Consider the following 13,667-nt stretch of genomic DNA (forward strand, 5'->3'; position numbering starts at 1 on the left):
ATAAGATGGTTATTATTTAAATAACTCCCCCTCCCCCAAAACCATATATAGCTTTTTCTCAAATCCCGAACAACCACTTTAAAGAGGAATAACACAATTCAGTATTGGGCACTGTTTACACTTCTGACGGCAGTGTTGCAGGATCCATGCTGAATAAAGCTGATCGGTTTTGTATGGTTCCTGGCGGATCCCAATGAGTTATAATGGGTACATCGGGCTGTTTTGTAATATAATGTAACAGAAGATCAGCAAAACAAACGTAACACCGGAGTTTGGTATTGATTCCTTTCTTTCATTATTTATAGCTCTAGCAAGTTCTATATGTCAATGCGGCACTCCTGCAGCAATCCTTACTTCAGATATGCAGTTATCATATATGATGGGTATATTTCAGGCTGGAAATATTATCCAATCCTTACAGATTCACCGTAGCCGCTAATCCATCAGAATTGATGCAATGGACCAGTTGCTACTGGGGATGTGTGCATTGATCTATTAATTGAGTCTTCCTGATGAATATTCATGTGCACTGAAAGCTCCAAACTTTTACCTATTATGCATTCAGTAGTGAGGGTTAACCCTTACTGGTGTGCCGTCACACTAGTTAGGTAGGTTGCTTTTCTTGGAGTGTACATTGTTTATGAGCACAATGATGCATTCCCTGAATTTCAATGAGGAATCCAGATTTCCAATTAAGCTGCATGTGGAGATTTATTACACCGAGGTTCTCCCCATTTACAATGCATTGCAGAATATTTTATTTGTCTCCTTGGTGGAAAATATACAATTACATTTTGGAATGACTTATTCCCTTTATATGTGCATAATACCAACTCCTTGCACCTCCATAAGTAGGTCTCCGTGGTCCTTATCACTATTTCATTACTAGTCTATGCAAGTCTTCAGGGGGATTTTAGATTATGGCTCTTTCTTGTTCCAGCTGTTAACATCTGCGTTTTATTATCCTGTTTTCCCATACTTTTACACCTGTCAACATAGAATGAAATTTACATATTATACACATTTTATACTTTATTTTTTAAATTATTTTTGTAGGGATTTTGCATATGTTGCCCGGGACAAGGATACAAGAATCTTAAAATGCCACGTGTTCCGATGTGACACACCAGCAAAAGCCATCGCAACCAGCCTTCACGAAATCTGTTCTAAGGTACTTCAATGATGTTACTGTTTCACAGCACATAAAAATATTTCATGCATTGTGAATACAGATAAGTTAACAGTCTTAAAAAAGAACCATATTTTTACAACCCAAACTGCATATAATAATACAGGCAGTGCCCAACTTATGGACAACAGTAAGAGATATAAAAGTGGTTTTCAATGAATCTTTATTATTAACACTTGTTCCCAAAATTATTAGAATCCTATTTTCATAGGGACGAAAATAATACATGGGTTTACACATAGAAAACATACCTGTTCCGACTTGCATACAAATTCAATGAACCTACAGATCCTATCCTGTACATAACCCAGGGACTGACTATAGATAAATATTTTGCCATATGTACTGTGACAATCCACATTGGAATGGCTTTATAATCCATTGTGGAAGGTTTATTGCCAAATTTAAAAATGAGCAATTCATGTGTCCATCTACAGACTGCTAAAGCTCATGAGTCTGGTGTGTTCATCAAATTTAATTAAAGTGTAACTCTGATTTCATAATGATTTTTTTCCAAATTATGATATGTAATTCCCCTTTTTAAAACAAATAGAAAGATGCCCATATTGTGCTAGTCATGTTTTCTTTTCATGAGTTATGGCAATTTTGTTGTAAAGCTACTTCCTTAGCAGCATTGAAGTAGGCAGAGTCTAACCTCTTCCTGTATTTGCCATAAAGCTGAGTCAATTATAATATGCCCTTACTTCTTATGATGCTGTGTGTTTTCTCATGAAGTTAACCCAGTAAGAAGTAACCGAGCAAATCCAGTGAGATTACTACAAGTAAATCCACAGACCATACTGTGTAAATACACAGGATCTACACAGTCACATCACCCTGGCAGATGTAATAAGAACCTGGAGCATGGAATCAGTAGTAGAAACCAGCAGTGTAATAGTTAAATTAAGTTTACAGTCTGTGCTGTGTGAGCACTAAGGGTTAAAACTTCCCTGCTGTGAAGATTATGACTGGAGAGCATGAGCAGAGGCTGAGGGGAGTGAAAAGTCTATGATGGAGAGACAGAGAAATCACAGACTGGGAGGATGGACTGATAGGGAACAGAATAGTACCTCACTATTATTTGCATGAGGCTTCTACATCTACAGATCTGCACAGACACAGCTCTTCTGCTAGCTACGCACAGAGAGCATCACATGCCCATCACAAGTTTTTAAAGTAAATACACTGGCCTCAATATGATACCTATTCAATAATATACTTTCATTGTCCCTGAAGCTGTTAGACAGTATGCATATAAATACATATCACAGATGACTTGTATTACCAATGTTGGTTTATATTTTACAGATTATGGCAGAAAGGAAAAATGCCAAAGCTACGGCTTGCAGCTCATCACAGGAAAGACCACAAGCCAGCCTTGATGTCCCCCTGCAAGGTATACAGCGCTGCTTAAGATGCGTTCAACCTACCTCCTCTGGTTAAAACTTTCCTAATAGTGGCTGCAATACCCAAAACATATTAAAAAGTAACCTTCAGTGCAACATTGTTATGATTTAGAAACAAAGGTGTCACATTTATATTGGTTGGATAGGGTGGAGGTGGTTGTATCTGGACTTCCATATAAAGTGTCCATATAAAGTGTTGTATTGTCACCATCAAATCCTATTATAAGGGAAAGCGGGGATTTATTTTGCTAGAATAGGAACTAGTGTCCCTGTTTTAATATTAGCAAAAATACATATACATGGAGCACTAAGACCAGGGATCCTGTTCGGCCAAAAGCTATTACTCATTTTGGTTCTGCCCAAATCAGCTATATTGGCCAATACTCATCATAAATAGCCCTAATATGTGTCTGTATTATGAGCTGAAGCTTCCTTAGTGGCGCACATAGTCTTAACCAATAAATACGACTCATTCATACACTGTGTATAATTTATGAATTGTAGACAATGTTTCCAGGCTGCTTAGGATTAATGATTTATGTATCGCTTTCTTGTCTTTCCTCTTATGCAGTAGAATTCCCAACACCAAAGACAGAACTTGTGCAGAAGTTTCATGTGCTGTATGTGGGGATGCAGTCCGTGACTAGACCCACAGGTAACGTGCTCAGGTCCACTAGAGTGTGGTATAATATAGCCTTTATGGAGCATCATCTTACATATTGTCTTCATTTCTAAGGTATTGAAGTTGTCAACGACGCCATTGATAGTCTCATCCTCCCCTCAGACAGAGAGGACTGGACACCGGTTATCATGAATGTGGCTGATGCCACGGTGACCGTCATCAAGGAGAAGGTGAGGAACAGTCATATAACCTGCAAAATCCAAATCCCATCCACAAAATAGGGGGGTTCCACTTCTGCGACCCTGAAGGGTCTCTTGAGCTTTTGTCTCACTTTTCAATATAGTGACGGTCGCACAGGAAAATTGCCAAGCAAAGACTCCTCACTAATCGCTCGCTGGAATTGGCACAAGACCCTTATTGTCATTATCTTTAGGGGTCTCAACCATGTAACCAGCAGAGAAAAGCTAAAATGTCTCATAGAAACAGCCAACATGTTCCACCATCTGATAACTTTAATATCAGATATTGGGGCTCATTTACTTACCCGGTCCAGTCGCGATCCAGCGGCGTGTTGTCCGACGAGGATTCGGGTCTGCCGGGATTCACTAAGGTCGTGCGCCCGATATCCACTAGGTGCCGCTGCTGCGCCGAGGTCCGCCGGAGTTCACCATCTTTGTCCTGGTGTATGTGAGCGCTATTCTTGCGACACAAATTCTTTTTTAAAGTCTGCGTTTTTTCCGAATCCATCGGGATTGTCCGACAGCCACGCCCCCCCCCCCATTTCTGTCGCGTGAAAGCCGACGCCAATGCGCCAAAATGCGATCACGTGCGCCAAAATCCCGGGGCAATTTGGCTCAAATCGAAAACATTTCCAATAATGTTTTATCTTGTACTAAACACCCCCTTATACTATTACACATCGCTGTGACCCGGGGTCAGTCATGTCTGATGTCCTCCTGAGTTCTATGTACAAATATAGAAAAGAGTTTTGTCACTATTCACATTTTTGCTTGTGATTGGTCTCAAGGTCACATTATGCTGGTTACCAATGCATGCACAATGACAATTAGATAAGTGCAGCAAAGTAATGGAATAAGTGACATTGCAGCCATCGAAGCGCAACATAATCTGCTTAATTATTTTTACAGAGTAATTTTATATTGTAAAGAGAGCAGATGTTCGATTTAATCACTTTATTCATTAATTCAGTACATGCAGCATGTGTGTATTCAACACCACAACAGTACAAGCACACAATACAGCTGGGGTAACACCAAGGCCTGGGAGTGCTGTAACAATTATATCACCATACAGTGAAGAAATAATACCACCAGACAGAAAATACATATCATTATGTAGTGAATAAATAATAAGGCCATAAATTGAGAGTCTAATAATAACAAATCATGACGTGTTGAGAGTGACCAGATAGTACGCCCACATATTCACATAATACTGTCATAACAGCGCTATCTTGTCAGATCAAATAGCTACACAAGTTTTGGTTCTGTAGTTTCTTTGTCCCACATTCATGCTGAACCCAATCACTGAGATATTTTTCCAGGAGAGGATCGGATGTATTGGGTTACATTTGTTGCATTTCACATGTTTACACAATAAAGATATTTTTAACCCCCTTACTTTACAACTTTACTCAATTTTATTGCTGATTTAGCTCCTATCACTCAGTGATGGTCAGTGTAAGATTCCAGACTCTCTAAGCAGACACATTACGACCCATCTATTTCTATGTGCTGACAATGTGGTTAGATTACCAGGGTACAAGGTTTATGTACACTTTTATTTACCTTCTGAACATTCACTAGTATCTGACACAGAAAGAGAGATGAGACAGATGAGAGATGATGAGATCCATGAGATGGATATCACACACACTGACACTCTCAGCTCTGCTAACTCACACAAATCTGCTATATACCTTCTCCCTGCTCGCCCAGATACAGATCTTATCTGCCTGTAGCTTGTAGCTTTACTCTCCTCAGGATACTGCTGTTGTCTGCTGGTAGGAAGTCAATGGAGCTCATTTACTAAGGGCTCCGCGGCCGCACTTTTGTCGGGTTTCCCGGCTTTTTCAGTTTTGCACCGTATTCCGCCGGGATTTTGGCGCATGCAATCGGATTTGGCGCCGGCTTTCACGCGACAGAAATCGGGGGCGTGGCCATCGGAAAACCCGACAGATTCGGAAAAACTGCGGAATTTAAAAAACGAATTGTGTCGCAAAAACAATCACTCACATGCACCAGGAATAGGTTGATGAACTCCAGTGGACCTCAGCGGACCTTGGCGCAGCAGCGACACTTGGTGGACATCGGGCGCATACCTTAGCGGAGTCCCGAATCCTCGTCGGAGAACGCGCCACTGGATCGTGACAGGACTGGTTAAGTAAATGTGCCCCAATGTGTGTGTGTCTGGTGTGTGTGAGTTCATCCTGGAATGCAAAGGTAGGGGCTGCAGTACAGAGAGGAGCTCAGTGCAGCGTCAGACAGGAGAGCAATATGCCTGCTGACCCTAAACTCAGAAGATCCAGGGTCAGATCCTGGGGCAAATGAAATTGTATACAGCAGGACTGATAGGGACAGGTTGGAATTATATCTGTGAAATGCTGGATTTTTGGTAATAACAGTGAATTAGAGAATGTGTTATTTCGTTATCCCGAGTCCATTTAAGAATCTTGTCTTAGTGGGAATACCCCTTTAAGCTCTGTACAGCTCTGTTGCATGAGACCTTAATAATTTTTCTTCATCCAACTTTTTATTTGGCCTAAATAAGAAAAATACATAGACATCAGCAGAAATAGGTGTCAGGCTGATAGTGGCAGAGCACAATATTAATCATGTGGCAGAAGCAGATGGAGAACAATAGGCCACATTTATGCACAGAAGAAATCTGAAATGCTATGTGCTCCATCCATGTCATCGTGAAGGTGCTGCCGGGGAGGGTCCTATGTTACTGTATATTCGGTCTTATTACTGTTACTCTCACACAAGGCTCTGCTGTCTTATTAATTTACATGCATCAGCATGCACCTTGCTATATTGTCCTGCTCATTCTGTGTATCGGCCTCCATTTATTAGGCAGTCTGTGTAGTGTATGCATCAGCTCACACTAGTCTCTATCCTTAAATAGATTGCCTGCTTCACCTATCCGCTGTACAAAGACAGCAAAATGGAAAGCCCCCGAGGCCAGCGCACACTACATCCAGAATGCAGGAATACAAGAATAGCAATAAATTGGAAGTGTAGTATAAAGCTATTGTTTATAGCACCCAATGTAGCTGCGGTACATACAGGGACTGATGCCAGGTGAAGGGCTCATGGATAGGGCTATCCCTTGCTGTCATAGCAAGCTGTATGGCCATGCTGGTATCAGAATTTCTGGATATTAGGGTTATTCTTATATCTGATGGTGTATTCTTATTCCATTATCTGCAGCGTCGCACCTATACCCCTGCTATACCTATACCTATGCATGATATGGCTAAAGAACGGATAAAGAAACTTGTAAGACAATGGTTTTTCCTGATTTGTGTTACATACACGAAAATAAAGTTGGATTTGTATTTTTAATGAGAGTTTAATGAAATGTTTCATTGCGATGTAACTGTGATCAGAGGTGACGAATGTGGTCTGTTCCTTCCTTGCAGGATGAAGAAGTTTTAGTGGAATGTCGGGTGCGTTTCCTATCCTTCATGGGTGTCGGCAAAGACATCCATACATTTGCTTTTATTATGGACACAGGCAGTCAGCATTTTGAGACTCATGTCTTCTGGTGTGAGCCCAATGCAGGAAATGTTTCTGAAGCGGTCCAAGCTGCGTGCATGGTAAGGAGATGGACTCTCGCCTGCCTGTCATACACTTAAACTTAAAAATACCAGAGCCAGAGACCCCTTTGACATGAATGAGTCCTGTGTCACCTTGAATATAATGTTTTCTATCTGGGATAATGAATCAGACGTGTTGGATATTTACTAACCTATTGCCCCCTCTGTTGCTCTTGTAGCTGCGGTACCAGAAGTGCCTGGTTGCCAGGCCTCCCTCGCAGAAGCCACAGCCCCCGCCTCCTCCCGCAGACTCTGTGACCAGGAGAGTCACCACCAGTGTAAAACGCGGGGTTTTATCCCTGATTGACACTTTGAAACAGAAACGCCCGGTGGCCGACATGCCGTAGCCGTAGCCGGCAGAGGAGATAAGGAACACTTGAATCTTATGCGTCTACTGAAGCAAAAGCGGCTCCACGTCGGGGTGTCCTGCGCCTTCCACTACGCCGCAGCTTTTCTCTTCAGAGATTCGCCCTTAAATCTGATGTTTGACAAGCATGTTCTCGTTCTGACACCATGGCGTACTACAAAAAAAAGAAGCATGAATATAAATATATATCTACTCATACCTTTTATTTTTCTCTCTCCTATAAGTGGTTCCTGTTCCATGCATTGGATGGTCTGTTTCCGATTGTAAATATGAGAAACATTTCATGACACTCTCTAACAAATGCCATGGAGTCCATTGTTGTGAAGGATTACTAAGCATCCCATAGCTCACTGACTCATCACCACCATCTCCATACTTGGCTCACGTAAAGAAGCTGCGTCCCTACAAGTCTCTATGGAGCAGATTTTGGGGGCTTTTATTACCTACTCCACCAGCACTTAGACATCACGTGGTAACCTGCAGGAGTGTAGCGGATGGGCGGTCAGTACAGATATACGGGAAATGGACAGAGCATCGCATCCCATGCTACCTTCTGCTTCACTCCATCATGCTTCATCCTGTGGTGCACATCTATAGGCTCCAGTACACACTCCGCATAGCACAGTCTTCATATGGCCTGCCAGATACTGACACTGGTTCTACAGGGTTGACCGACCATAGTCAATAACTTGTCATGGAAAATTTGTACAGTCCTATTTTATGTTTAGTCCTATATATATATATATATATATATATATATATATATATATATACCGGTATAATCTACCTTTGCAATATACTGGTGTCCATATCACTGTAAGACCATGCAATCTACCCCTAATTGAGCGATTGCCGATCATGCACAACGCTGCCTGGTATTTTTTTGGGCACTTTCAGACTTGAGGATCAGATACTTAATATTGGGGAACCATTTGCAAGGGATTTGTAGCTCTATACCAAACTATTGTGTACCTAAATAATAGCGCTAAAGTGATATACCAGTCTCCCCAGGTGACTGGGTATAAAATGTCCTTTCTAGAATTCCACTGACATTTCACCCATGGAATTGGTGGAGTTTTTAGGCAGGGTTTCACATAAAAGAGAAAGCCCAATCTATACCCTACCTGGGGGTGCTAGTAGTTTAATAGGGTATAATTTGGGGACTGAATCACTCATCCCGCCCATGTGATGCTCGGTGCATGCACCCAATAGCCGGGGACATGAGCATGAACATAGTTTGTGCAGCTAGTACACGGCTCCTGCACACAGTCATGTGAATAAGGCCTAAGGCAAAACATTACTGTGTGTTTCTACCCTGCAGTGATACATGTAGTTACCAGCAGTGAATGGTCATTACCCCTGGTTGGGGGCGGTGTGTTATTGTACCCTACATAGACAATTCATGTCACTTATGATGTCCTTGCTTATTGGTCCTAAACCTAATTTGGCTTTTCAGAGGAAAAAAACAACTTCTCCAATTATGTGCAGTAATGTCATTTACACAGTAGATACATGATCACTGATTGTTTTAGACGATCTTTTCATTGCTCTTTCTTTGCAGTCTAATAGGTAAGTTTTTGGCAGGTTTTGACAACGACAATTTGTCCCAAATTGCTTTCATCAAACCTTTGAGGCAATAACGTGTATAAGTTATTATAAGCTGACCCCCCAACTCTACGATGGTCAATTGCCTTTTGGCGCTAATGTGAAGGGCTGACTGATTTTAAGAAACCATTTCAATAACCCATCAGAGTATTCTATGTAAATAATCAAGTCCCTATTCACAGTCTGAATCTATCTGCCAGAGCCTCTTACCTTGGAATACTCAGAATATCTGTGTATTCTGACCCAAATTAATGTTATTATAAATTATATATGGTCATTCTTGAGCTTATAGAATCTTTAGGAGACTGGAAAGTGGCTAGAGGCAGTATAATGGATTTACTAATGAAGGACGTTCTGCAGCCTGCTAGGTATTGGGATACATGTCAGATGATGTATACTACAGCCTGCTAGGTATTGGGATACATGTCAGATGATGTATACTGCAGCCTGCTAGTTATTGGGATACATATCAGATGCTGTATACTGCAGCCTGCTAGTTATTGGGATACATATCAGATGCTGAATACTGCAGCCTGCTAGGTATTGCCATACATGTCAGATGCTGTATACTGGAGCCTGCTAGGTATTGCCATACATGTCAGATGCTGTATACTGCAGCCTGCTAGGTATTGCCATACATGTCAGATGCTGTATACTGGAGCCTGCTAGGTATTGCCATACATGTCAGATGCTATATACTGGAGCCTGCTAGGTATTGCCATACATGTCAGATGATGTATACTGCAGCCTGCTAGGTATTGCCATACATGTCAGATGCTGTATACTACAGCCTGCTAGTTATTGGGATACATATCAGATGCTGAATACTGCAGCCTGCTAGGTATTGCCATACATGTCAGATGCTGTATACTGCAGCCTGCTAGGTATTGGGATACATGTAAGCTCATGTATACTGCAGCCTGCTAGGTATTGCCATACATGTCAGATGCTGTATACTGCAGCCTGCTAGGTATTGCCATACATGTCAGATGATGTATACTGCAGCCTGCTAGGTATTGGGATACATGTCAGATGCTGAATACTGCAGCCTGCTAGGTATTGGGATACATGTAAGCTCATGTATACTGCAGCCTCCTAGGTATTGGGATACATGTCAGATGCTGTATACTGCAGCCTGCTAGGTATTGGGATACATATCAGAAACTGTATACTGCAGCCTCCTAGGTATTGGGATACATGTCAGATGCTGTATACTGCAGCCTGCTAGGTATTGGGATACATGTCAGATGCTGTATACTGCAGCCTGCTAGGTATTGGGATACATGTCAGATGCTGTATACTGCAGCCTGCTAGGTATTGGGATACATGTCAGATGCTGTATACTGCAGCCTGCTAGGAATTGGGATATATGTAAGCTGATGTATACTGCAGCCTGCTAGGTATTGGGATACATGTTGGCTGATGTATACTGCAGCCTGCTAGGTATTGGGATACATGTCAGATGCTGTATACTGCAGCCTGCTAGGAATTGGGATATATGTAAGCTGATGTATACTGCAGCCTGCTAGGTATTGGGATACATGTTGGCTGATGTATACTGCAGCCTGCTAGGTATTGGGATACATGTTGGCTGATGTATACTGCAGCCTGCTAGGTGTTGCCATACATGTCAGATGATGTATACTGCAGCCTCCTAGGTATTGGGATACATGTCAGATGCTGTATACTGCAGCCTGCTAGGTGTTGCCATACATGTCAGATGATGTATACTGCAGCCTCCTAGGTATTGGGATACATATCAGAAACTGTATACTGCAGCCTGCTAGGTGTTGGGATACATGTCAGATGCTGTATACTGCAGCCTGCTAGGTATTGGGATACATGTCAGATGATGTATACTGCAGCCTCCTAGGTATTGGGATACATGTCAGATGATGTATACTGCAGCCTGCTAGGTATTGGGATACATGTCAGATGATGTATACTGCAGCCTGCTAGGTATTGGGATACATGTCAGATGATGTATACTGCAGCCTCCTAGGTATTGGGATACATGTCAGATGCTGTATACTGCAGCCTGCTAGGTATTGGGATACATGTTGGCTGATGTATACTGCAGCCTGCTAGGTATTGGGATACATATCAGATGCTGTATACGGCAGCCTGCTAGGTATTGCCATACATGTCAGATAATGTATACTGCAGCCTGCTAGGTATTGGGATACATGTCAGATGCTGTATACTGCAGCCTGCTAGGTATTGCCATACATGTCAGCTGATCAGTTAGAAATCACTGAAGCCAGGAAAATAAATCCAAACACAAGATTCTGTAATCCTTCCCAGCAGCTATAAGTTATGCTTCTGAACAGATGAGCTAAAATTACATGCAAAATTACACATACCTGCATACATTTTGGAGGGGGGGGGGGGATTAAGGGGATTCTCTATATTTGGAAAATCATATAAAAAACACTCCACAGCTAAACATAAACCACTCTGAGCCTATAGTCAAAAATAAACCACATAAAACATGAAATACATATATATATATTGTACTAATATATACAGGGAAAGACTATTTGCTAAGCGCTCCACAAGAAAACGTCCCGCGTGGATCCAGACTCAGACTCCATAACCCACCTCCTTGTAGACAATGTATACCAGTTGTTGATCTCCCGGATGCATCGTCTTGGATCCTAATAACCTAGGTCTTGTGCGGCATTGTGTGTATTGTGTGTCCCCAGATCCTCCATGACGCCCCCTGCAGGAGCGCTTCACACTGACATACAGGAGGAAGCAGTGATCTATGGGAAATCGCCAATCCTTTGCAGATATTTTGTTTTAAAAATAGCTTTGCATATTTTAACTTAAAGAATTATTTTGTAAAAGGAATTGTAATTAAGGAAAAACGTCACTTTTTTTTACGGCCAAAAAAGTATGTATGTGGTGTGTATGTATGACTAAATGCCAACGTGTTAGTAAGAGTCCATTTATCTATGCATTCTTTGTATGCAGTGGCTCTATAAACAGCCATGTTCACTACACGCGTGTGCTCTTTATTATTCATTGCCGCCTCTATACTGTGCAGAAATGTCATCCAATCTCCAGCTGATCCTGCATTACTGGCCAATCACAGACACCCAGAGGTACATGATGGGTCTATTCATCTCATGCAACACAGCCATGACCCAGAGACCCCATATAAGAAGGGGATTTCATAGGTCAAGCCATGGTGTAATACACCTCCCTTACCTGAGAGGGAACCTGTCAGCAGCTATATTGCACTGGGTACAGGTTCCCATACACGCTGTAAAGTGCATTACAGATAAGCTTTTATAATACCTCCGTGTTTAGTTGTTCGTTTAATAAGCCTTCTTAAACTTTACCTAGCTCCATGTCAGCATCTTCCTGAAGGTCCAGGGGATAGGTAAATTTCAAAATGTGACATCCACATTCTAATTACCATATTTTATTTCCTCAGCGTCCACTCATCTAAATTAAACACAACCCCTCCCACATCCTTCCTCTGCCCATCCCTCCCACACATGATGTCGGCTTAGCGCACATGAAAACCTTGTGCTTGCTTCTATCTCAGTCATGAGCAGTGAGCAGCTCTGGGCCCCCTCCTTTGTGCTCCTGTACAGCTCCTCCCTCCTGCTCCTTCACAGAGCTCACAGCCTGGTGAGCTGACATCAGTGTGGGAGGGATGAGTTGTACAGGAGCACAAAGGTGGGGACTGAGAGCTGAGGAGTGAGCAGCACAGACACCTTACATGTTGTTTTTTTTTAAAACTACATAGAGGATTCAATAATCCAGTAGAAGAAACTCTTTTGTGACCGGAGCTCAAAAACGAAAAAGACGATCCATGCAGGTTTCCTCCTTATTTGTGCACCAAACACAAGGGATCACTTTCAGGGATAAGTCACCATTCAGACCAGAAACCGTCAATATTTTCACTCCTGTCCTAGTCTCCTCCACTCACTGCATATAAGAGACATATCCAGACATAGTGTAGACAGTTTCAAACTTTTAAAACTTTTATTTCCAGTTCTACTCACATATGTAGATAAAAAATGCGCATATCACAAATGACTCCACGAGGACGCCAATCCTTGCCCGACCCAGGGTTTCGCCTCTGTGCTTCTTCTGGGGCATGATTAGCGTCCGTCCTCTAGCTTTATTTATACAAAACTGTTTCTCCATAAAATACATTTTCAATTTCATACATAAATCACATACATTTAAAAAACATACATTTAAAAAACAAGGAACACGGAATACATCTGATTTGAACAAGGTATCTAAATAAGGAAAACACTTTAAGCATACATACACATCAGGCTAAAAAATCCATGTTTGCTAGTTTCTCCAAACCACCTGGAGGGCAATCTCTGTTTTCAAACTATCCTCCAATCACAGGGAGTGCTGAGCCAAGCCCCTCAACCTGTCATTCAAAGTCACGTGGGTATTACCCAATTAACCCAAAAATGTGCTTCACTCATTACATAGGGAGTTGGAGAAAGAAAAAAACAAAAAAAAGAAAACAAAAACAAAACCTTTTGTTTTCATTGTGTCTGGGAGATGTTGAGCTAGAGATGTTGTATAAACTCTAGCGTATTAGTAACAGAAAAACATTTTTTACTTTTATATACATATTTTCTTAATACAAAGATTAC

General features: G+C 41.7%; 1 protein-coding gene across 16 annotated transcripts in view; it reads left to right on the forward strand.

The window, feature by feature from the left end:
* APBB2 (amyloid beta precursor protein binding family B member 2) overlaps nt 1–12,033 on the forward strand; it is a 214,802-nt gene extending 202,769 nt beyond the window's left edge. For 11 of the 16 annotated variants that reach the window (XM_072125080.1, XM_072125099.1, XM_072125124.1 and 8 more), the window contains 6 exons: nt 1,057–1,171; nt 2,498–2,585; nt 3,167–3,250; nt 3,332–3,447; nt 6,882–7,058; nt 7,238–12,033. In XM_072125080.1, coding sequence (XP_071981181.1) covers nt 1,057–1,171; nt 2,498–2,585; nt 3,167–3,250; nt 3,332–3,447; nt 6,882–7,058; nt 7,238–7,405 — 748 coding nt within the window. In that variant the 3' untranslated portion in view covers nt 7,406–12,033. The remainder of the gene's footprint in view (nt 1–1,056; nt 1,172–2,497; nt 2,586–3,166; nt 3,251–3,331; nt 3,448–6,881; nt 7,059–7,237) is intronic. The other 5 variants (XR_011849823.1, XR_011849821.1, XR_011849822.1 and 2 more) reach the window with 5 other exon arrangements.
* Nucleotides 12,034–13,667: the final 1,634 nt, after the last annotated feature.

Source organism: Engystomops pustulosus, chromosome 1 (assembly GCF_040894005.1).
Source record: "Engystomops pustulosus chromosome 1, aEngPut4.maternal, whole genome shotgun sequence".
Classification (NCBI taxonomy): Eukaryota; Metazoa; Chordata; class Amphibia; order Anura; family Leptodactylidae; genus Engystomops; species Engystomops pustulosus.